Source organism: Myotis myotis, unplaced genomic scaffold (genome assembly GCF_014108235.1).
Source record: "Myotis myotis isolate mMyoMyo1 unplaced genomic scaffold, mMyoMyo1.p scaffold_m19_p_8, whole genome shotgun sequence".
Taxonomy (NCBI): domain Eukaryota; kingdom Metazoa; phylum Chordata; class Mammalia; order Chiroptera; family Vespertilionidae; genus Myotis; species Myotis myotis.
Window position 1 is genome coordinate 11,202,000 of NW_023416390.1, and position 22,634 is coordinate 11,224,633.

Sequence of the window (22,634 nt, forward strand, 5' to 3'; positions counted from 1 at the left end):
AGGTCATCCTGTTCAGTTCTATAGCATGAACAGACCTGCCTCTCGCCATACTCCCCCAACAGTAGGGGGCTCGTTGCCCTATCGACGCCCTCCTTCCATCACCTCACAAACAAGCCTTCAGACTCAGATGAATGGAGGACCTTTCTATAGCCAGAATCCAGGTTAGATTTTCTTTTGCAAATTATAGAACATACCTGGTTAAAAATCTTCAATCACAGAGAGAATAAAACCCTTATTTACAAGCCATTAGCACATGCTAGGTGGTTAGTACTAGTTTTTTGAATAAATGGAGGAATGAATAAAAGGTTACTAATACTGTATTTTCCATTTCCTTTTTTTTAACTCAATAATGGTTTCCATGTAAAGTTGTAGAACTTAATTTTTTGAACAGAATCTTTTTGAATGTGCTAGTGATTATTTGCTTTTAAAAATAATAGTGCGGTAAACAATATTTTCTTCCTATTTAATCAGATATCCTTGCTCTATGAATAGCAGATAATGAAAATTGAGTGTACATGGACAGAGTTTATAAGTGGTGAAGTAAAAGGGACATTTTTGAATCTGCTTTGTGCAAGGGAGTTGTACTCTCTTATTCACTTCTCCTATCAAGCCTATGGAAAACGGACTTGGACAGATTGATTCAGATAGAGCAATCACCTTTCAGTTGCATGCATACAGAAAACGTAATCTCACATGTATTTAATAGTATATGTCATAATTTTTACTTCTTCTCCAGAGAGGGTAAGAGCACATCTTAGACTTTATGACTGTTGTGGACATGGTATGTCAGCCTACTATGTTCTTCTGGATTTTTGTCCAGAGGCCAGTCAGGCTCTAGCTCAGGGGTCCTCAAACTTTTTAAACAGGCGGCCAGTTCACCGTCCCTCAGACCGTTGGAGGGCCGGAGTCGGAGAGTGCGGCGCACATTCCACACATGCGCACTGCGGGCCCAGGACGAGTCTGCTGCTAAGCAACAGGCAGCAGCGGGTGTTGTCGGCAGGCCGCACGTGGCCCGTGGGCTGTGGTTTGAGGACCCCTGCTCTAGCTGGTGTGGCTCAGTGGATAGAGTGTTGGCCTGCGGACTGAAGGATCTCAGGTTCAATTCCGGTCAAGGGCATATGCCCGGGTTGCAGGCTTGATCCCCCAAGTAGGGGGTGTGCAGGAGGCAGCTGATCAGTGATTCTCTCTCATCATTGATGTTTCTCTCTCTCTCTCTCTATCTGTCTCTTTCCCTCTCACACCCCCCCTCTATGAAATCAATATATATATAAATAAAATGAGGCCAATCAGTTCATTCCATATTTGATAAACCCTGAATTTAAAATTATAGCCTAAATTTTATGGAGTGGAAATCTGTCTCCTATGGCTACTACCTTTTGGTGAAACTTTGTTGCATTTGGAGTCATGTAGAAGAAATATGCTCCCCCTTCATAAATGCAGTTTAAGTAATACTTTTATACTTATCATTTGATTCTTATAATTATGTGATCATTTTCATCTGTATTTTCACAGGTGAGGAAACTAAGATTGAAGTGATGATCAGGTTAGGATTTGAATTTAGGTTATCTGATTCCATGTTTTTTCTGTTTTAACTATGCTACCTACCTTTAGATTAAAAAACAATCCTTTGCCCGACCAGTGTTGCTCAGTGGTTGAGTGTTGACCTATGAACCACGAGGGCATGGTTAGAGTCCCGATCAAGCCAGATGCCTGGGTTGTAGGCTCCATCTTCAGGGTGGGGCATGCAGGAGGTAGCCAATCAATGATACTCTCTCATCATTGATGTTTCTATCTCTGTCCCTTCCTCTCTGAAATCAGTAAAATTAAAAAAAAACACAAAAAATCCTTCTCTTACCCTCTCATTGTGTTCTCTTTTGTCTGGAGGAAGATGTCCACCGTGTAAAGTGCATCAGAGCCTGAGTCCTTGCCATTCTTTTATACAGTTATTAGAGGCCCGATGCACGAAATTCATGCAAGAGTAGGCCTTCCTTCCCCTGCTGCCGGCACCAGCTTCCCTATGGCACCCAGGACCGGGCTTCCCTCGCAGCCCCAGCTTTGTCCGGAAGGCCATTGGTCTACTTAGCATATTACGCTTTTATTATTATAGACTAGAGGCCCGATGCAAGAAATTTGTGCAAGGGGCTCAGACCTTGCAGCTGCGGTGGCTTGCCTTGGCCCTTGCAGCCCCAGCTTCGTCTGGAAGGTTGTCCGGAAGGACGTTAGGCTGTCCAGTCTAATTAGCATATTAAGCTTTTATTATTATAGATATCCTGGGATAGTGCTCAGTAACTACTTGTTAAATGTAGAATGAGTCCCTTGTCCCTTTATTCGAATCTCTTTACTGGTTTGGGTTTCTCTTGTAGATTAAATACCAAATTTATAGACTAATTATAGTGTGCCCTGTAGTGTGATTGCCAACTGCCTTACTTGAAATATATTTATCTTATTGCTATCTTTGATCACGCTTACTGATTTTGGCTGCACCATTCTTTTTAACTCATCTTGAGCTTAATTTTGACAAATCTGCCTGTCCTTTCATCAATTCTCTTAAGTCATAGTGTCCCAAACCCATATTTGAATAGGAGATATTTTGTACCTCAGTGCATTTTTATTTTTAACTTGAAGTTTGTTAGATGTGGGTTATTTCATAGTTCTGAAGGTAAGCTCTCTCCCTGGCCCTCTGTACTGGGGCCAAGATGCTTCCCTGTTAGAGCTTGGGACCAACTGTGCACAATGCACAGAACGTATACTGTACGCAAGGGTATTCTGTGCTGTGCACATAATAGGGGAAGTTATTTGAAGGCTGTTTAAGCACATTTATACATGGTTTAAATTCTTATTTTAATACTTTTCTTTATAAGTCTGATTTTGATATACTTGAAAGAATATGTTAAAGTAGAAGAATACCTTACTCTATGGAATGATGTTAATGAAAGTATTGTTTATGCTCATGAAAGTACAGTGAGTTGAGATTATGAGCCTTCAGCGTAATGTGTGAGACAATTTAGTTGGCTGTTTTGTTCCTGTCCTCTGTGTTAATTTCTGCCTTTCTACTCCAGGATTTGGTAACGATTTACAGAGGGTAGCTACAGCTTTGCTAGCTGATTAATCAGTGCTTTTTCTAAACGAAAAAAAAAAAATGTTTTTCCTAAAACATGTTCTTTGAAAAACATTTTTTTGCAAGACTTAATATCTTGCAAACCAGTGTTGAAGGCTATTAGCTGCTCCTTTATTTAATTTGCTTTAGCGTGTCATTTAATCTCATGTATTCCTCCGCTGGTCTTACAGTGGTCCTTGTTTTTTCATATTTAAAATGAGAAAATTTGTTGTGATTTTTCAAGTAGCTAATAACCTGATTTAACAAAATGATCCCAGATATGTGTTATATGAGCTTTTTTGTGTGCATTTGGAGACTTGACATGAATGCATGCTTCTGAAGAAGTGAGCTGACAGTCTGGGATTCATGTGAATATTCACTGGGGTTTTCTATGAGATGTAACTCTAGCATCACTGTTACTACATTTGGCTTGCGTTTGGAAGGGATTATAACATAGGAATTAAAATCCAGAACACCCAGTGTCTGGAGTCTAGTCTTAGGAGCACAGTAATTTCTTTTCTAATGAGATTATTTCAGAAACAAGTTGATGAAAGTAACTTTCAGGGCCTAATTTAAACCCTTTGGTTCTCATTGTTTCTTAATCTAATCCAGCCAAAGAAATTGCAGCACCAATTTATCATTCATCTTGTCAGCATTAAGTAGGGTCATTGAAACAAATAGGACTAATCACAAGTTAACAGTTTTTACTTTACTTTAAATTTAAATATGAAGCACCTTGGTGTTAAAAAGGAATAAATATGTATACTTATTTGTATACATTTATTTATATAAACCTAGTTTGGTAAGTGCCTCAGGCGCCGTAACAGAGTCCAGAGACCAGGTGGCTTATAAACAAGAGAGACTGCCCACTGCCCTGGAAGCTGCGAGTCGGAGGTCAGGGCGCTAACATGGAGCTCTGTGAGAAGCCCTCCAGCTGCAGACTGTGGTCTTCATGTTGTGTCCTGCAGCCTTTCTTTTATGTGAGTCCTAATTCTGTTCGTCAGGGCTGCACCCATGACTTAATCTTATCTCCCAAAGGCCCCATCTCCAAATACCATTAGGAATTAGGATTTCAATGTATGAATTTTGAGGGAACATAAACATTCAGTCCACTCTCTCTGAAAATCAATGGAAAAAAATATCCTAAGAAAAGAAAAGTGCTAAACAGCCTACTTACAAAAAGACTGTTGTGAGTTAAGCACCTAATCATTCCTTTTTTGGAGTACCAGAAGGTCTTTTTTTGTTTGTTTTTCATTTGGAGGAGAGACAATGACTGAAGTGGGAAATGTCCTGCCTTCCTGTTACAGGGAGGTTGGGACGGGTGCTGACAGAAGAGGAACTTTTCACCTTATTTGATATGAACATTTATGTAATTGCACTTTCCTAATGCCAGTTGCTGTCTGCTGCTGTTTCTCAGTGTTATCTGCTGCCTTGTCTGTTCATTGATTCTCCTTCTTACCCCCGTTTGGGAAGCAGGGCAATGCGAACATACCCACAATTGTTTCAGAGGGGAGGAGACAGCATGCAGCTTAAGGATTACCAAGAAATACGACTTTAGGGAAAAACCTAACCAAAAGATATCTTTTAAAGAAAGGTATCGATTTCTAAGGTTCTACTACTCTGCCCCTTAAATCTAGATAGGCTTCATGATTATCTGCTTAACTCTTGTCTGCATAGTACATATGTTCTCCCTGCATTTACCCACAGCATGTCATCTTTCTACTGAGCTCTCCTAGCTCTTTACCTCTCAATTTTTCTCACATACTTAACCCAAGCTTTCCAGTTGCCTCCCAGATCTATGCCCACATCACTTTCATGCATCCTAGTTATCACATCTCTCCCTGACCTGCTTCCTCACCAGCCCTTTCCCTGTACTACCTGCCAAGGTTAATGTGGTTAAATGGCACCTCCACCTTCATAGTTATGAAAACTAAAAAAATCTAAGAATCATCTTTAGCTGTTGTCTTTAGCTGTTGATCTCCTTCATGTACTAGCCAATCCTTGTACGTATTCTTCCTCCACACTGTGTTACTAAGTTCTCTCCTATTTTTTTTTTTTTTTTTTTTTTTTGGTGCCAGGCTTTCTGCATACATTTTTTGTTTTGGAAATTTTACTTGCAACCACTCTGTAAAGTAGGTTGCGTTACCTATCTTTTAAAATATCACATTTATGGAATAGGCACAAAGAAGCTAATTAACTCACTGTTCCAACATCAAGGAAATGGTGAATCAGGTTAACAGATGTTGGGTGACATTAAAGTCCAGTCTCTTTCCACTGAGAAGTTTTTCACCTAACGTACAAGGTCTCTCACTGTAACATCGGGTGGATGTTAAAGTTCTCTTTCTGTGCTTCCTGCTTCTCTATGGGGTAACTTATGCTAGCTGTGCGGAACAGCTCCGGGCCCGCGAGCTGCTCACCTCTAAGCCTCTGTCCTCACCTGGTTCTCAGCTTGTCTTTCTCAGCTCTTGTCTGCTTGTCAGTCCAGCTTCATTTCCTCAAGTCACATCTAGTCTTCCTCCCTGCTACCCCTCCACTAACACTACCACGTCTCACCAACCATCACCACCTGCAGGAAATTGCTACAAGTAATTGTTGGGTTAACATTGCTATTTTGTTTATATGCCCAGTTAGAATGTGATCTCTTTGAGGGTGGTAACTATTCATTTTTTAAGTTTTATTAGTCTTAACTGTAGTTTGGAGTTATTAAAGATATTCTCTCTTCATAAGAAGATGCTTGCCATACTTTATACCCATTCTGAAGGAAACTATAACTGTAGAGTTAATCCTGGGAAATTGTTGGGCACATACCTGGCTTATCTGTGTGTTTACATATGTGAGACATTTGTTGCAGGCTTACTAGTGCTAGACACTGTACCAGGTGTTCGAGATAAGGAAAAGGCACCGAGAGGAGAGGAGAATGACTGGAATGAGGCCAACACTTTTCTGCAGGGTCAGGGAGAAAAATGTACCTGCTTGAGCAGGTGGTATGAATTGGGACTATGAAAAATTTTAATGACACAGACCTGACTCTCAGAGAATGGTTTTGGTATTGGTCTCTTAGTGGAGTGCTTGCCACTTAGTAGGAAGTCAGTAAATATTCATTTAATTAATGAGTAAAGAACTAATTTATTTGCCTGTTAATGTAATGAAATATAACTTTAGAATGTTGGTATATAATGGGTTTTTCCCTTCTACTGACAAATAGTTAAATTTGTAACCATCAAGGTAATTTCCAGAAACCCAAATTATTCATTGTAGTCTGAAGAAATCCTTTTATTTGAGAAGCCTGTTATTGGTATGAAGAGCTCAGTTTGCCGTTACATGTTAGAGCAGGCCCGTGTGGATGAATGACTGCTTCCTGTTGTAATCCTAATACTTGGTTTTGTGTGCTGACGAATTGTCCCTCCAAAGAGGACCCTTAGTGTATCTGATAACATGTTCGTGCATAGTGGTTTCCCTCCTTACATGTTCGTTTTATTGTATTATCCTTTTCTTTTAATGTAACTCGCCCTTACCCCTTATCCTCCGCACCTTTTTTGTTTTTACAGTATCTCTTGCTCCTCCTCCTCCCTCCATCCTACAGGTAACTCCTCAGTTACCTTTAATGGGATTTGTGGCCAGAGTCCAAGAAAATAGTAAGTTTATGTCTTCTTTATGCTGTAGATCAGATTGTAGGCATAAAATGTCATTTATGTATGATTGGCTAAGTATTCATTTGCTGATACCTCAAGTATTTGAATATTATGAATAAGTCACTATATGAGCAGCTAGTAGGATGATAAAATAATTAAGATGAAATTCTCTACTTTCAAATAACTTAAAATCTGGTAGTGAAAAAAAAATTTAAATAAGGCACATGTAAGAAAAGAAAGATCACATCTGAGATGTTCTTTAATCACTAGCTAGCCCATTTTTTCTCCTCTGGGATGCTCAAACAAGTAGCCTAGTGTTTTATCACTGGAATTTAGGGTTTTGTGGCTGGCCTGAGAATTTTCCTTTGGTCCTGTGATTTCAGGTGTAAAAATGGCCAGGCCATGGTAGGTCTCAGGGGACCAAATTGCCTCTCTATTTCCTAAGAGGCCTCATAGATCGGCAATGAATTACCATTGGCCTGTGGTCTGGTGTTGAGTTATGCAGGATCACGTAACTAATTTTATTGACAAATTGAGTCTTCTCCGAGGGAAGTATTAGGGAATCTCAGGAGACTGATATCTGCAAAGCAGGAGGCCTGTATCAACATTCAGTGATGAATTGTACAGAGATCAGTGAACGTAGTCTGACTGGGTGATGACTCCTCTGCAAGCAGTCTGCCTGAGGAATTATATTGTCATCAGAAGATGCTTGGTGGGCATGGAATCTGAACAAGGGAAATGGCATTAAAGGAAGACTTAGTGTTGTCAGGCTGAAGTAGCCCATTGGCATCTAGTAACAGGGATGGCCTCACCAATGGGACAGAAGACGTGCACGCTGTTGCTTAGGACTCTTGCTCCTTCGGACGTGGGCATTGCCAGGGATAGAATGTAAGCGCTGTGAGAGCAGGGACTTCCGCTTGTTTTGTTCATGGGCTGTTTGCCCAGCATTTAGGAAAGCATCTGACACATAGCAAACACTTTTAGTCCCTCCTTTTTTGTGCTTCCCTAGTGAATTAAAGCCCCGTTTTTATTGACACATTTCTTCTTGTATTTTAACTGATGATAATCCAGTTTTACTAGCGTGAGGGCTCAATCTCTCTTCCAGGTGCCTTTGCACCTCTACTTGCTAGTTTCTGAAAATAGCTTATATTACTTGAGTGTATTGGAGGGTATTCCATGACACCTGCAGTGTTTACCACAATGTGATTGCCTCTGGGTTATCTTTTCTAATTTCTTTCCATAGTCATAAACATTTCTCACCTACAAAATGTATAAAAATAAGAAACTTTCTGTGTGAGGTGTGCTGTGGTTGATTTAAAGACATAGTTGGACTTATACATTCAAATGAATGTTGTCCTCTTCAAAACATTCACCTTGGAAAGATACATACCTATCTTTTGGGATTATCGTCATAGCTTTCAAATACATTATTTTGAAGTCACTCTGTATTAAGATTGATGTTTGAAAGAAGTTTGGAATTATTTGGAACCAGTTCTGTGCTAAGTATTGTAGCAATGATCCCGTTATTCTTCTTAAAACCCTTCCATGGCTCCCCCTTGCTCTTTGGATAAAGTTCAAACTGTTGCAAGGCCCTTCCTGCTTAGTCCTCTTTAGCTTCCTCAAGCCTCTTTCTGCCGAACCTTGGTCAGTTCCTTGCTTTCTTACCTTTGCATTTGTTTTTTCCTTTACATCTGACACGAAATATCCACCCCCACTCCATTCCACCCCCTAGACATTAACTCTTACTCATTCTTTCAGGTTTCAGAAACCCATGTAAGAGGGTTAGTCTACTGCTGTATTTTCCATAACGACTTAAAGCACTTACTGCACTTAATTATAAACAGAAGTTTGGCTGTCCATGTCTCCAAGACTTTTGCTCACTGCTCTATTCCCAGTGCTGAGTGTAGTAAGTACCTAACCATAGTGGCTTTCAGTTGATGTTTGTTGAGGGAAAAATAATGAAACTTTACCTTACAGTTAGTGTGTTTATCTTATCCCATAGTATTGTAAGCTTTTAAGATAATAAACATTGGCGTTCCAATTTCTGCTCTTCCACTTAATTCTGTAGGCATGAAAGCCAGTTTTCACATTCATAAATTGGCCCTCGGGGGTTATTAGAAAAGGTAAAAATGAGCAGTGGCAGCATTTTTGAGTAATTTGGTAATTAATTTCTCAAGGTGATTGTTTTGAAAGACAGAGTTCATTTGGATGTATGTTTTTGTGGAATTGTTTAAATGCAAACAGGATATATTGTTGATTCTTACCCCAACTACATATAATTTGTCATAAACTTTATGTTAAAATCACATACTTATATGTTTTGTTTATTAAAAAAACACATTAGGACTAAAAGAAACACTTGTAATGGGTAAAGTTTTAAAGTTCATAAAGTAGATGGGTTAATAAGGAGAGTGGCTCAGCAGATGGGAAGAATACTGGGATAGGGCAGAGTATGAAGTTGATAATCCTCACCAGGCCAGCAATCTTGTAAAATCCATTTGATTCCATCAGTAGGTTTAGAGAAAAAAATAGAAAATAAACAGATTGCTCAGAGAATTTCACAGAAACAATACTGGTACTTCATAAATAAGACTTTGTGCTGTTCATTAAAATGGGACAACTGATCAATGCAACGTTCTTTATTTGTTTTATTCTGTTGAGCTGTGCTCGTGTATATCAAGCATTTTAAAAGCTTTGAGTTCCTGAGTTTGGAGATAATATTTTAAACATTACTATATGTTGACACCTGAGCTGTGGAAGCAGATCTCAATAAAGAGATATTTAAAATATTTTAAATCACTCATATATTTACCTTGGAGAAATTCTGAAATAACCAAACTAAACACAAACATCTGCATGGATGAAGTTACCCAAAATTGTTTGTGATTTCTGTCCTGCTGATTTGGTAAGGTGCTATATTTAAGAAATTCATTGAGAGAAAGTAGCAGATTATTAAAATTTGACTTTTCATTGGAGTCATTCTAATTTTTATAAACTAAATATGGTTATAAGTATCCAAATTATTAATATTTCTGATAACCACTTCTTGGATAGTATATAAAGCCAAACTATATTATATTAGCATAAAAAGGTTCCAAGGCTCAGTTAATTATTTTGGCTAAACTTTATTTAGCATCCATACACACTAACCCATGGGAAGGAGAAAGCCATGCTTGGAGATTGGAAACATTATAGTTGGTGGAGGAATTCTCTTGCCCACTCATTTTTTTAAAGGTTATTTTCAAGTGTAGGTTTATAGTTCATGAACATAGAAGCTTAGCTTAGATAAGAAATACAGAACTTTGCATTAGGTGTAGTTTGTTATCAGCTTGGTACCTTCTTAGTTTCAGACACACCACCCCCACCACCACCTGCGGAAGAGCCAGTCTTTGACGAATCCCCCCCTCCACCCCCTCCTCCAGAAGACTACGAAGAGGAGGAGGCCGCCGTGGTGGAGTACAGTGACCCATACGCTGAGGAGGACCCGCCCTGGGCTCCAAGGTCTTATTTGGAAAAGGGTAAGTTTCCGAGGGCTGTCTGGAGGGATGGGAAGAAATCTGCACATAGGAATGACATTCACTGGTACTAAAGAGAATTTTTTGTTTTACTGATGAGAAAAGTTTCGCTTATATTACGTGTATATTCTTACTTAGTTTACAGGTTTTATGGTTTTGAAAGCATGCAAGTAAAATTCTGTGACTGTTTGATTTTTTATTGATAGTTAACAGATTTTTCCTGTTGAGCATGCGCTTTACGAATGGTTTCTGTGAGATAAAAGTAAAAAAAAAAAAGGATTTTTCTGGAATGCCTCAGGAAGAGGAGGATTTCTTCAAATTATTAGTTGTTTCTGCCCCCGTGGTTTATAAAGCTTTCTTTTGTGGCATCTTTTATCAGATATTTCAGTTTAAGTATCTCCATATGAAACTTCCTTCCAAAGAAGAATGGTTTCTTCGTTTCTTTACAAAGTAGTATTGGGCATTTCTTTCATTGAAAGTTTCTCTGAATATACTAGCAAGCCATGCCATGGTGTTTTTGGGACACAGACTTCCAAATCTTATCAGCACTAATCAGCTCAGGAAAAAGGGTGCTGTCGGGCAGGAAGTTTTAAGGAAATTAAAGCTACTCACTGATTTCAAAACTGACCCCACATTTAGAATCACCTGGGGAACTTATATTAAGAAATGGTAGACTTGCACTTCTGGTCAAAATAGAGCAACAGTAATTCGATTTACCCTCTCCCCTAAAACAGGAACCCAGAAAAAATTAAGGTAATGGTTGTGAATCAGTAGACAGGGTGGGCAAACTTTTTGACTCGAGGGCCACAATGGGTTCTTAAACTGGACCGGAGGGCCGGAACAAAAGCATGGATGGAGTATTTGTATGAACTAATATAAATTCAAAGTAAACATCATTACATAAAAGGGTACGGTCTTTTTTTTCAATAGTTTTTTTCATTTCAAACGGGCTGGATCCGGCGCGGGCGCCGTAGTTTGCCCACGGCTGCACTAGGCAGTGGTGGACTCTGACCGCAGAGAGAAGGAGCTCAAGGTGAGCCTGAGGCCCTGGCTTGCTACCTAGAGGCAGTTTCCAGGCCGTAGTGCAAGGAGGATGTAACCAAACCGAGTGTGGGCGTTGACTTGTGTAGAGAAGGTAGAGATGAGAATTTTTGGAGGCCACAGAGGACAGAGCTCAGGAGACTTCCGGAAGGTCCCGTTGAGTCTAACTGAGCACTGATTTGTACATGTGTGTGAAGAAACGACCTGATATATTGAAAGAACAAAACCAGAAAGGACTAGGCAGAAAAATTACTGCACATGACACAGGCCTGGAAATAGTTCATGTTCTCAAACCCATCAGAATAGAAAGACGTGTAATACACAGGCTTAGAGAAGAGGCCTCAAAAGTGTGTCCCCTTAGTAATGGGGGCAGATTAGCCCTAGACGGGAGTGGCTGTGGACCACCCTCACAGAGCTTACCGCAGGCCTTTGAAAGATCCAGCTGATTCCAAGTAACTTAACTGAGCTCCAGGACAAAATTCAATAGTGTTCAACAAAAGTCAGGATTACAGTGTCCAACGGCTATTCAATTGCAAGCCATGTAAAAAAGCAGGAAAATATGTAAGTTATAACTAAAAGAAAAGACAGTTAATGGAAATAGACCAGAAATGACCAAGATAATAGGATTACCTGATAAGGGTGTAATATAGCTATTATAAATGCCACATATGTTCAAGAAGATAAAGGAAAACATGAACATAAGAGAAAACGAATGCATTTTTAAAGAAGAAAAACTCACTTTTTTGAAGATAAAAAATACAGTATCCGAAGTGACACTTCAGAAAAAAAGATCAGCAACCTTGGCGGTATGACAATACAAACTATTCAAAATGAGGCATGAGAAAAGAACAAATACTAAACACAGTAATAGATATGTGAGATAATATCAAAGAGTCTTTTTTTGCAGAAGATCTCATTTAGGAAATCCTAAGCAATCTACAAAAAGCTGGTAGAACTAAAGAGGTTGCAAGGTCAATGTATAAAATTAATTGCATTTTTATTCGTCAGCAACAAATAGTTGGAGATTGAAATTTATAAAACTTTTGTAATAACATATTAAATACTTAGGGATAAATTGAATGAAATATATGAAAGATTTGCATGATGAAAACTAAAACATTAAGAGAAATTAATAAGTCTTAAAAAAATTTGAGAACTGGATGATGCTCTTTGATCATTATTGTTGAGACTGGTTTTCCCCAAAATGGTATACCAATAAAAATCCAGAAGTCTTATAGAAATTGACAAGCCGATTCTAAAAGTTATATGGAAATGCAAATGACCTAGTATAGTCAAAACAATCTGAAAAGAAGTCTAATGTTGGAGGAATTACACTACCCGACTTCAGAGTTCTAGTGGAAAGCTGCAGTGTTCAAGACTGGTGCTGGTGTAAGACTAGGAATAGAAATCAATAGACTAGAATATATAGAACCCAAATAATTCGGTGAGGAAAGGATAGTGTTTTCAACAAATAATGTTGAACAATTGGATATCCATATGCAAAACATGAACTTCCACCCTTACCTCACAATACACATAAGTTACTTTGAAATGTATTTTGGATCTGAATGTAAAACCTAAACTATAAAAATTCTGGGAGAAAATGTAGGAGAAAAAACTTTATGTTCTGGGGTCAGGAAAAAGTCTTGTGGAGACTACATAAAAATACATGAAACTTAAACAGAAAAGAATTGATAAATTGAATTTCATTAATTAAACTTTTCTTCAAAGACACTGTGAAGAAATGACAAGGCAATCCATATTAGCCTGGGAAAAATATTTGCAAAATAATTCACTAAGGTGACAACTGGTAGGGAAAAAAATTTGAACACATTTTACCAAACAGACACATGAATTGCAAATAAGCACATGAAAAGATGCTCAGTATTAAAATACGCTTTTTATTGATTTCAGAGAGAGCAAGAGAGAGGGGGAGAGAGAGATAGAAACATCACTGCTAAGAATCATTGATTGGCTGCCTCCTGCACACCCCCTACTGGGGATTGAGCCTGAAACTTGGGCATCTGCCCTGGCCTGGAATTGAACCCTGACCTCATGGTTCATAGGTCGACTCTCAGCCACTGAGCCACACTGGCCAGGCAAGATGCTCAGTGTTAGTTCTGAGGGAAATGCAAGTTAAAGCCACTGTGAGCCAAACTCAGTACCACTACACACCCCTTAGAATGGCTACAATTAAAAACGCTGACAACACCAAGTGGGAGAGAGAGCGGTGCAATGGGAGCTCTTACACATGGTTGGTAAGAATGCACCATGTCTCAGTCACTTTGGAAAATAGTTGGCAGTTTCTTATGAGGCCGGACATACACCTACCAGCTGATCTGGCCTCCTTCCTGTAGTGGTTACTTACGAGGAGTGACGATTGTGTTCACACACAGACTTGAATGTTCATAGTTGCCAAAACCTGGAAACAACCCAAATGTTTTTAAACTGGTGAATAAATTGTGGGATATATCCATCTATTCAATGAAATACTGTTCAGTGAAAAGGAACTCCTGTTATAAGCAACAATGTGGACGGGTTTCAAGTGTTACCCTAATGAAAAAGGCCAAAAAGACTCTTACTTTATGACTCCATCTACATGAAATCTAGATCAGTGGCTTTCAGGGACCGGTGCTGGTGGATGAAGGAATTCACACCGGGGCATAAGGAAATTGAGGGGTGATGGGCTTGTTGTATCTGATGATTGTGGTCGTCGTTATACATTTATCATATATACAGGTGCATACATTTGTGAAAACTCATTGAATTCTGCAATTAAATGCGTGTGTTTTGTATCTAAATTAATACCTCAGTAAAGCTGTTTTTTAAGGGGGGAGAAAAGAGCCCAAGGTACTAAACTAGGCTGTGGCCTTAGGCATTGACATGTTTTACAGATTCCTTAGCTGATTTTAACACTGTCCTAGACAAAGTGATACCATTCCAGCCGTGGAAAACTATCTCAGTTATTCCTTAAGAGAAGAGCGCGATGAAGTTTTGCTTTCTAAAAATTGACTCTTTAGTGAACATGTTGTAAAAATCTGGAGAGATTTGTGAGAAGAAAGTAAGTTTGTTTTGAGTCTAAGGAACCCTGTAAAGTTGTAAAGAACATGCCTGAATTGTTCCCTAAACTGTTTTTAAAAGTTTGGCTTATTTCTGTTAAGTTCAAATCTTTCAAAACATGAAAACCAAATAAGCTCTTCCTTACTCTTTCTGGCAAAACAAAAACATAACCAACCGTGTTCAGCTTATGATGGCTCTTTTGCTTGTGAGTGTGAATGTTAAGGTGTTGCCTACTGACTCGTTTTGCTATCTTAGACCGTAGGACCCGGTCTTAACCCTGCCTGCACATGTGAGTCACCGAGTGCGTGTTTAATACGTCTGCCCCTCCAGGCCTATTAAGTCAGAATCGGTGGGACTGTGTCAGAATTTTTAGAAATTCCTCAGGTAATTCCAGGGTTGAGAGCCACAGCCATAGGAGGCTTATTGTAACCCTTGATTACTGCCCGTCATGTGCCTGGCATAATGTAAGACTTAACCACACATGTAAGATAGTTTCCCCATCTTGCAGACTAGAAAATGATGTTAAAAGGTAATTTGTTATAGAATATAACAGAAAATCTTAGTGCCAGAGAAAAGACAGTATATCTTAATAGTTACTAATGATAATAAAAGCTAACGTTTCTATGGCTGTTTCACATACACAGTTTCCGGGCTGGGTGTTGTATGTGCATTGCCTCATTAATAGAACAGTGCTTCGAGGTGTTAGCACTACGCTAGTTTCCATTATACAGGTGAGGAAAAAGGAGTTTAGGGACGTTCATGTGTTCTGTGAGCTAATAACTGGTAGAGCTGGCATTTGACCTCCGTGGTATAACTGCAGAGCGCACATTCTTAGCCTTTCCTAAGTGGGGGCTTTGGCAGACCTGGGATTGATTGAGTCTTGGCTCTACAGTTCACTAGCATTAAATTCTTCTGTCCCTTCCAAGCCATCTGTTCTTGTAGTCCTCCAGCTCAGTGATATAACTTCTTGGTAGAAGTATCAACAATGTATGGTCATTTATCAGATTACATTTCTGTCCTCATAAGACTATGACCGTTTGTCTTGTTCATCTTCCTATCTCTAAAAATCAGCATGAATGCTCCATTAACGATTGTCAGAAAATGAAGAGTTCCATTCATTCTGTCTGGGGATCCCAGGAAGCTTGTCAGAGGACCTGGCATTTGTGATGTGCCCTGAATATGAAGATTTTCTCAGGCAGAGAGGGGAGCGAGCAAGGGCCTCCGGGCCGAGGGGTCTTAAGTGAAGGCATGGCTGTTTAGCATGGTGAGCGGTGCCATGTGCAAGAGGACGTGGGTGGGTGTAGGGAGAGAGGGCCTGGGGTGTGCGTGTAGGAAGTTGTAATTGGGAAGGAAGTCCTCGAGTACCATGCTGAGATGTTTGAATCTTTTTCCTTTTTTAAAAAATCTGATAGAAAATTGTGGAAGATTTTTACGCAGGTTAATGATAAGTTCCCATGTATTATATCCTAACTTAAAAACAATTACCTGATGACAGTGTAGAGTACATTAGAAAGGAAAGCAGGGCCCTGGCCGGTGTGGCTCAGTTGGTTGGAGCTTCGTCCTGTACACCAGAAGGTTGTGGGCTTGATGCCCAGTTGGGACATGTGCGAGAGGCAACTGATCAATGTTTCTTGCTCACATCGATGTTTCTTTCTCTTTTTTACTCCCTTCCTCTCTCTAAGATCAATTAAAATTTTTTAAATAAAAGAAAAGAAGCAAGTAGGAGTTGGAAGACCAAGTTGGATACCTTTCTAAGGAAGAGCTGAGGACCTTAGCTACAGCAGTATGCTGAAAACCTTGTTCCCATTCATAAGTGATACAAACGGAAGCATTTTCTCATGTGGCACTGTCACTCAATTCTTTTACCTCTTTCTGAGTTACTTGCCAAAAGTAAAATAATGTTCCATCTTTAAACATGCTTTACATGTCAGCTGATGACTCGAACGACCCTTTCACAGGGGTCGCCTAAAACCATCGGAAAACACACATATAACTACATATTGTTTTTGTGATTAATCACTATGCTTTAATTATGTCCAATTTGTAACAATGAAATTGGGGGTCACCACAACATGAGGAACTGTAGTAAAGGGTCGCGGCATTAGGAAGGTTGAGAACCGCTGGTCTAAAGGAATGGAGCCACCTAACTTTCACTTGCAAAAAGTTGGGTTATTCAGTGGAGTAATTCTTTTTCAATATCACACGAAGATTTTGAGTTGTTTCTTTGACACCCAGAAGTCTTTTATACTTTAAAACAGTACACTGTACTAACAAGTAGGAGAATGATAGAGAGGAAATGAGAACTTTTGTGACTGATGCCTGGCTGAGGTATCATCCCAGGTCAGTTTTGGAAGCAATATTTATAAAACTTGGGACTCTAGAAGGAGTTTCCCCTAATCGTCTGACACTCATACTGCATGGAAAGTCTTCCGGTCCCCCTGGGTTAGGTATATTCCATAAGAAGACAGCTGCTGACGGACGGGCAGCGAGCGTGACGCTGGAGATGATGCAGGTGTTGGTTTTGAGCTTTAGGAGGTGGAATTAGCAGGACTTAGGGACAGTCTCATTTGAATTATTTTTTCATTGGGTTTGCATTTTGGTAAGCATCGAGTGTTAACTAAGAGTGATAAAGATTAGGTTGACAGAAATAGTAAAGACTTTACATATCTTGTTTTCTTTTACTTTTATAGTTAAACTTTTTTATCATTTAATATATATTTGTGTTTAGGGGGTTGGTTATGTTTTGAGAAATACACACTAATTTCCTCCTAGGCCTCTGAAGTATTTTCTGACATTTAACAGATCACTCTAATGGCAAAAACTCAGAGTTTAACAAAGCCATTTAGTTCTAAAGTAGGCCAGACACACAAATGAACTGGGGCAAGTTGCACTATATCATAAACTCCTATTGTAGTTTGTTTCTTATTTGAGGTTTAAAGTTACATGAGAAACAAAGTCAGTATATGCTTCTCAGAATGATGGGTAGATGGAGATTGTTGTTGAGTGAAATTCTGAGTGATCTAAAACGATACAGAGGATCTCTTTACAGAAAAGAGAAATCTGTCAGTCCAGCATAGCTCAGTGGTTGAGCATCAACCTGTGAACCAGGAGGTCATGGTTCAATTCCCAGGCAAGGCACGTGCCTGGATTACAGGCTCCATCCCCACTGGGGGGTGTGCAGGAGGCAGCCAGAGAATGATTCACTCTCCATCACTGATGATTCTATCTCTCTGTTTCTCCCTTTCTCTCTGAAATAAGAAACAATACATTTTTTTAAAAAGGTAAATCTTCAAGTGGATTTGAGCACTAGGCTCTCCCAGTTTAAATAAACTGTTGAGGTAGATGCAACAGGAGCCTGAGGCTGTCCCAGATAACACCTAAAGGCCCCAGTTACCAAATTATTTAACCAAGAAAAGTTTCAGGAGAGCTTACAGGTACCTTGGTTTCCATGACACTTTGAGTGTGTTATGGGGATGTGTTAAATTGGTGGCATAATACCCCATGTGTTTGGAAAGAGTACATATATAACGGACCCCCAGCATTCGCACATAGAACCTGTGGGAACTCAACCACTATTGTACTCAGTGACTGGGCGTGGACTCCCGTATCCCTTTCGTTCATCTCATCGTCTCACTTGCCTCTCACGGTGTGCCTCACTGCACTAGATAATTCTAATGTTGAAAGACGTGTTTTGACACAAGCTCAAGTGAATAGTCATCTTTCCCGATTCTGGGATTGTCGCACCTCAGTGAGGTATTTCTCCATCGGCTGCTGAAAGGTAACTTCACTGATTTTTTTTTTTTTTTTTTTTTTTGCCATTTAAACTGCTTGGAGCCTACCCTCCCCAAGAAGATGGGATCCCGTTACACAGGACTGGGTATCAGGAAAAGAAGGGGTTTTGGTCTGTGTTTAGAAAGTCACTGTTTGAAGTGCTGTAAAAGTTGGGAAAGGATGGATATTCATTTGTTTGGTTCTATCTTTGTAGGAATATTACTTTTCACATCCTGTTTTTCCCCCTCTAGTTGTGGCAATTTATGATTATACAAAAGACAAGGAAGACGAGCTGTCTTTTCAGGAAGGAGCCATCATTTATGTCATCAAGAAGAACGACGATGGCTGGTATGAGGGAGTTATGAATGGAGTGACGGGGCTCTTCCCGGGGAATTACGTCGAGTCCATCATGCATTATTCTGAGTGAAGCTCTGCCGCCGTTTCCCTCCCAGGAATAGGCAGGACTTCCCAGACCATCCCAAGGCCCTGGCCTTCCCCTCAGTGAAGTGAATGAAGGATACAAATGATAAAAACTACGTATGTGTTGTTGTTTTCAGTTTATCCCCCGGTATTAAAGCAAAAAGCAAACCTAATTGTGAACAAATGGATCTTTCTGTCATCATTTGTACTATGCTGATCTGTCTGGATTGAAATAAAGTGACCATTTCTGAATATGTCGAGGAATAACAGCTTAACTGTAAAACAAATCAGGTTAAGACTGATTCAGAGCAAAATCTGGGATCTTTCTCAGGAATACTGCACACCATGGGATATCTTCTGCAGAACCTGTGGCACTGGCTATTCTTCAGTGCCTGTGCCAAAGGGTTAGCCTGTGGCCTACTGCGTACCCCACTTTCTTCCACCTGTATGAGGAGGGAACCGATGTTTGAATACCATACTGAACCATTTTTAGTTGTTTCCGAGGGCTCATTTCCTGTCACAGGTAAATTCTGCACTCTCTCAGTACTTGCGCGTGCCAGAGTGAATGCTGAACTGACTTGCATCCCTCATGTTTCTGTTTGTAGATGATGATGAAATGAGTCTCCCAACATTCTGAGGGTGGTTGGCAATGGCCAGTGTGACTTGAATGTGCTGCTGCTGCATGAGACTGCGTTGCACGAAGGGCCAGCACACCAGGTGTGTGACGCTGGCCGCGAAGGCGCTTAAGGTCCTGAAAAGATTGGACTGTAGAAACTGCTGCCCAACAGGCATCCTAAGGCTTTGCCTTAGGCACTGGTGTGAGGAGCAGGATTTTGGAAGTTAGACCAGCTGTTTACTTTCACTATTGAGTAAAACATTCTTTTTGGGGAAAATAGCAGTTATTTTCAAATTTCTTGATAGTCTCTGGGAATAAAAGGCTTGCTGCTGTAATCTTGGTGACACTAGTGGCCAGTGTTAGCTGCTGCTGAGTTGTTGACTCACTTGACTTTAGAAAAGGGAAATACTCGCTTGGTTTTGTGGTTGGTCTTGGAAGTAGCTTCCTTTGGTAAGAATTTGAACTTGTATCGCAGACTAAGAATAGTGGGGTAAGGCCAAATATTTATCCAATTACATAGATTAAAAACTGATAGGATTTTGCAATACAGCACTTTTTTTTTATCTGCCCAATTATAGCTTCAAGTTCAGTGGAGTCGGTAAGTCAGATGGCTTCAATCATTTCTGTAATCAGTATAAGAAATGTTTTAAAAACCCAGGAGGGCTTTGCTGCTCAGCACGTGAAACTCTGGGATGAAGCAGCTCATGGTCAGGCCCACGCTGTGATGGGCTCTTCCCAGTCCCAGTGACTTGGCCAGAGAGAGCTTTGCCCGGCGACTTCCCTGTGCGGGGCTCAAAGGGGAGAGGTAATAGCTGCATATACAGTTGACCCTTGAGCAACATCAACACGGGCTTGAACTGCACAGGTCCGCTTACACGTGGATTTTTTCAAGAAATATACAGTCGTCCCTCCGTATCCCTGGATTTTGCATCTGCATTTTCAACCAGTTATGAATGAAAGCAGTATTTTCAATCTGCAGCTGGGAACCAGAGATGTGGAGAACCAGCTGTGTGCATTGTTTTGTCATTTTGTATAAGGGACTGCGACATCCAAGGATTTTGGGGTGTGTGTGCGTGTGTGTGCGTGTGTGTGTGTCTGTCCTGGAACCAGTCCCCCTCAATAAAGATGGCTGACTGTAGTAGAGTTGTGGGGAGTCAAGTTATAGGTGGATTTTCAATGGCCTGGGTCTCAGGGTCCCTAACTCCTGTGCTGTTCAAGGGTCAACTGTGCTTCCCATGTAAGCCTGGAACATGAACTAGTGCAGAGAGAGGACTTAACTGAAAATGGACGTGGTGTAGCGTGCGAGGGAATTCAGATGGTGCAGGCAGAACATTCCAGTCGTGAGTCTGTCAGCACAGAACTTCACCATTTTACTGAGACCCAGATACACAGGTCCCTTGTCAAGACTTTTTGTTGTAAAGTTGAAGGCCCCCCCCCCCACACATACATTGCAAGTCAGCTATTTTGCCTTTAGCTCTTTAACACTTTGAATTTGGCTTTGCCTCCATGTTTTCGTGAGGTCATCCCAACATCCGTTATCCTGTTTTCCTTTGAAGTAATGGCCTTGAGTGTCCTCCGCGCTGTCGGCTTCGTTATGAACCCACCTATACTACCCTGGGACAGATTACGCTCTTCTTGGTGTTGGTGTGTAACTCGGAAAATCTTTAAAATTAGATGTTCCAGTTATTTATTTAAATACCTTTTTGCTGAGAAAGCTTAGTGGATTTAATAAGAAGGAATTTTGAAATCCAGCAAATAGTTCCATACCTCACACCGATGGCAGACAACTGTGCAACCAGAGTTGGTGGCGGCTGCTTGCCTGTTGGACTGAGGCGAGCAGAAGATGCTGGTGGTGATGGCCGGCAGCAGGGGATCCACGGGTCAGCTGACTTTTTCCTATATTATTTAATACTAATGTGTGATTTTAAAAAACTTTTGATTTTCTGCATACTTTAAATTTTTGTACAGTTTGCTTTCCATATATTGTCTTGGAAGGATACTATGTAACGATGGGCCAGGCCTACAGTAATGGGAGACTTTTAATGTATGTGATATTTTATAGGTTGCATGCTATTAATAGTCTGTGATGGTAGTATTTCTTGTTTTATTGTCAGTTTCCCCATTTATCTTTTTATAAATGAGATGAGATAGTGGGCAGTAGGAATTCCAAATGAATGTAGAAATCTCACATGCTACATAATATTGTGGCAAAGGGGATCCAAGTCTAAATCTGCTGACAAGCAAGCAACATTATCAGGATAGAATCTAATGGGAGAGGGAATTTTTTTTCCTTTTTGACTTGCTGTCCATTTCCTGTTTTCTTAAAAAAAAAAAAAAAGGAACAACTTTTAAGTCACTGCTTTTAATTAACTTATTTTTTGGTACGGTTGTTTGAAAGGCCATGGTGGTATGAATCAAAATACTTTTGTCACTGACCTAATGGCCAAGGCAGTAAATCAGAAACAAAAAGTATCAACGTGTCAAGATCTAGACCTAAGAGATTCCGCCTGCTGTGTTAAAATAAATAGGGATCTTTTCTTCAGTATTTCCATCTTTTGGCTATTTGCTGTCTGTCTCCCTCTGGGCCACGGTAGAGTTTGCAAGGGCCTGCTGCTGTGCTGTGTACTGCTAGAGGCCACCAGGTGGGGCGCTTTCCTCCCTGTCCTTCCCTTCTGCTTGTTTATTGCCCAGCTAGAATGTCTTACTCGCCTTCCAGGGATCTCTGTAATGTAGCTGTGCTCCTTGGCAGTCTCAGGTTGACTGGAGATGATTTGAGAGCCCTCAAAATGATGGTAGTTGGCTTTTATCCTTTCGTGTCCGTTTTCTTTTAGCAGGTTACCATTCTGCATTAGGAACTATTTTCAAATTATTTTATTTCTGCTCAGTGGAGAGCAGGGCCACCTTTCCCTTTGAAAAGGATTCGATGGAGGAATTGGCAGGTGACTGCCCAATCTCTGAAAGAAAGGGGACCTGCCTGAATCACTTCTGAACTACTCAGACCACAAATGCTTGATTGGTGATTTTCCTCACATGATTTATTTAGGATCATAGCTTTAGAGCTAGAAGAGATTGTAGTTCAGTCTCATTTTACTGAAGAGGTTAGATGGTTCATTTCAGATACGAGCTAATTAATAATGGTAGTTTCTGACTCTGCCGCTCGTTACTATTTCTAGTGTCTTAAATGAATATGCTGTATGTTTCTTCAAAAATTAAGATTCTCCTGGATGTCTTCAGGAAGATACTTGAAAAGCTATTATTTCAGTTAATACCACCACAGTATTCGTTAAAGTAAACTTGTTTAAAGGCGTGTACTAACTGCAACCTTAATAACTACTCAGTACAAATGGCCTTTTCCATTAGGTGGATGTAGCAGAAATGTTCTTTCAGCACTGGTAGGAGCACAGCAAGCAGCCTTATAAAACAGGTTTTCGTTAAACAGACATTGCGGTCATTACCTTAGATTTACTTCATGTTGATTTTTG

The 22,634-nt window shown here is 40.1% G+C and overlaps 1 protein-coding gene across 28 annotated transcripts in view; it reads left to right on the forward strand.

The window, feature by feature from the left end:
- The window catches only part of ABI2 (abl interactor 2), a 66,169-nt gene extending 44,679 nt beyond the window's left edge, over positions 1 to 21,490 (forward strand). For 15 of the 28 annotated variants that reach the window (XM_036320606.1, XM_036320605.1, XM_036320600.1 and 12 more), the window contains 4 exons: positions 3 to 161; positions 6,646 to 6,732; positions 10,074 to 10,247; positions 18,368 to 21,490. In XM_036320606.1, coding sequence (XP_036176499.1) covers positions 3 to 161; positions 6,646 to 6,732; positions 10,074 to 10,247; positions 18,368 to 18,543 — 596 coding nt within the window. In that variant the 3' untranslated portion in view covers positions 18,544 to 21,490. The remainder of the gene's footprint in view (positions 1 to 2; positions 162 to 6,645; positions 6,733 to 10,073; positions 10,248 to 18,367) is intronic. The other 13 variants (XM_036320614.1, XM_036320613.1, XM_036320603.1 and 10 more) reach the window with 1 other exon arrangement.
- Positions 21,491 to 22,634: the final 1,144 nt, after the last annotated feature.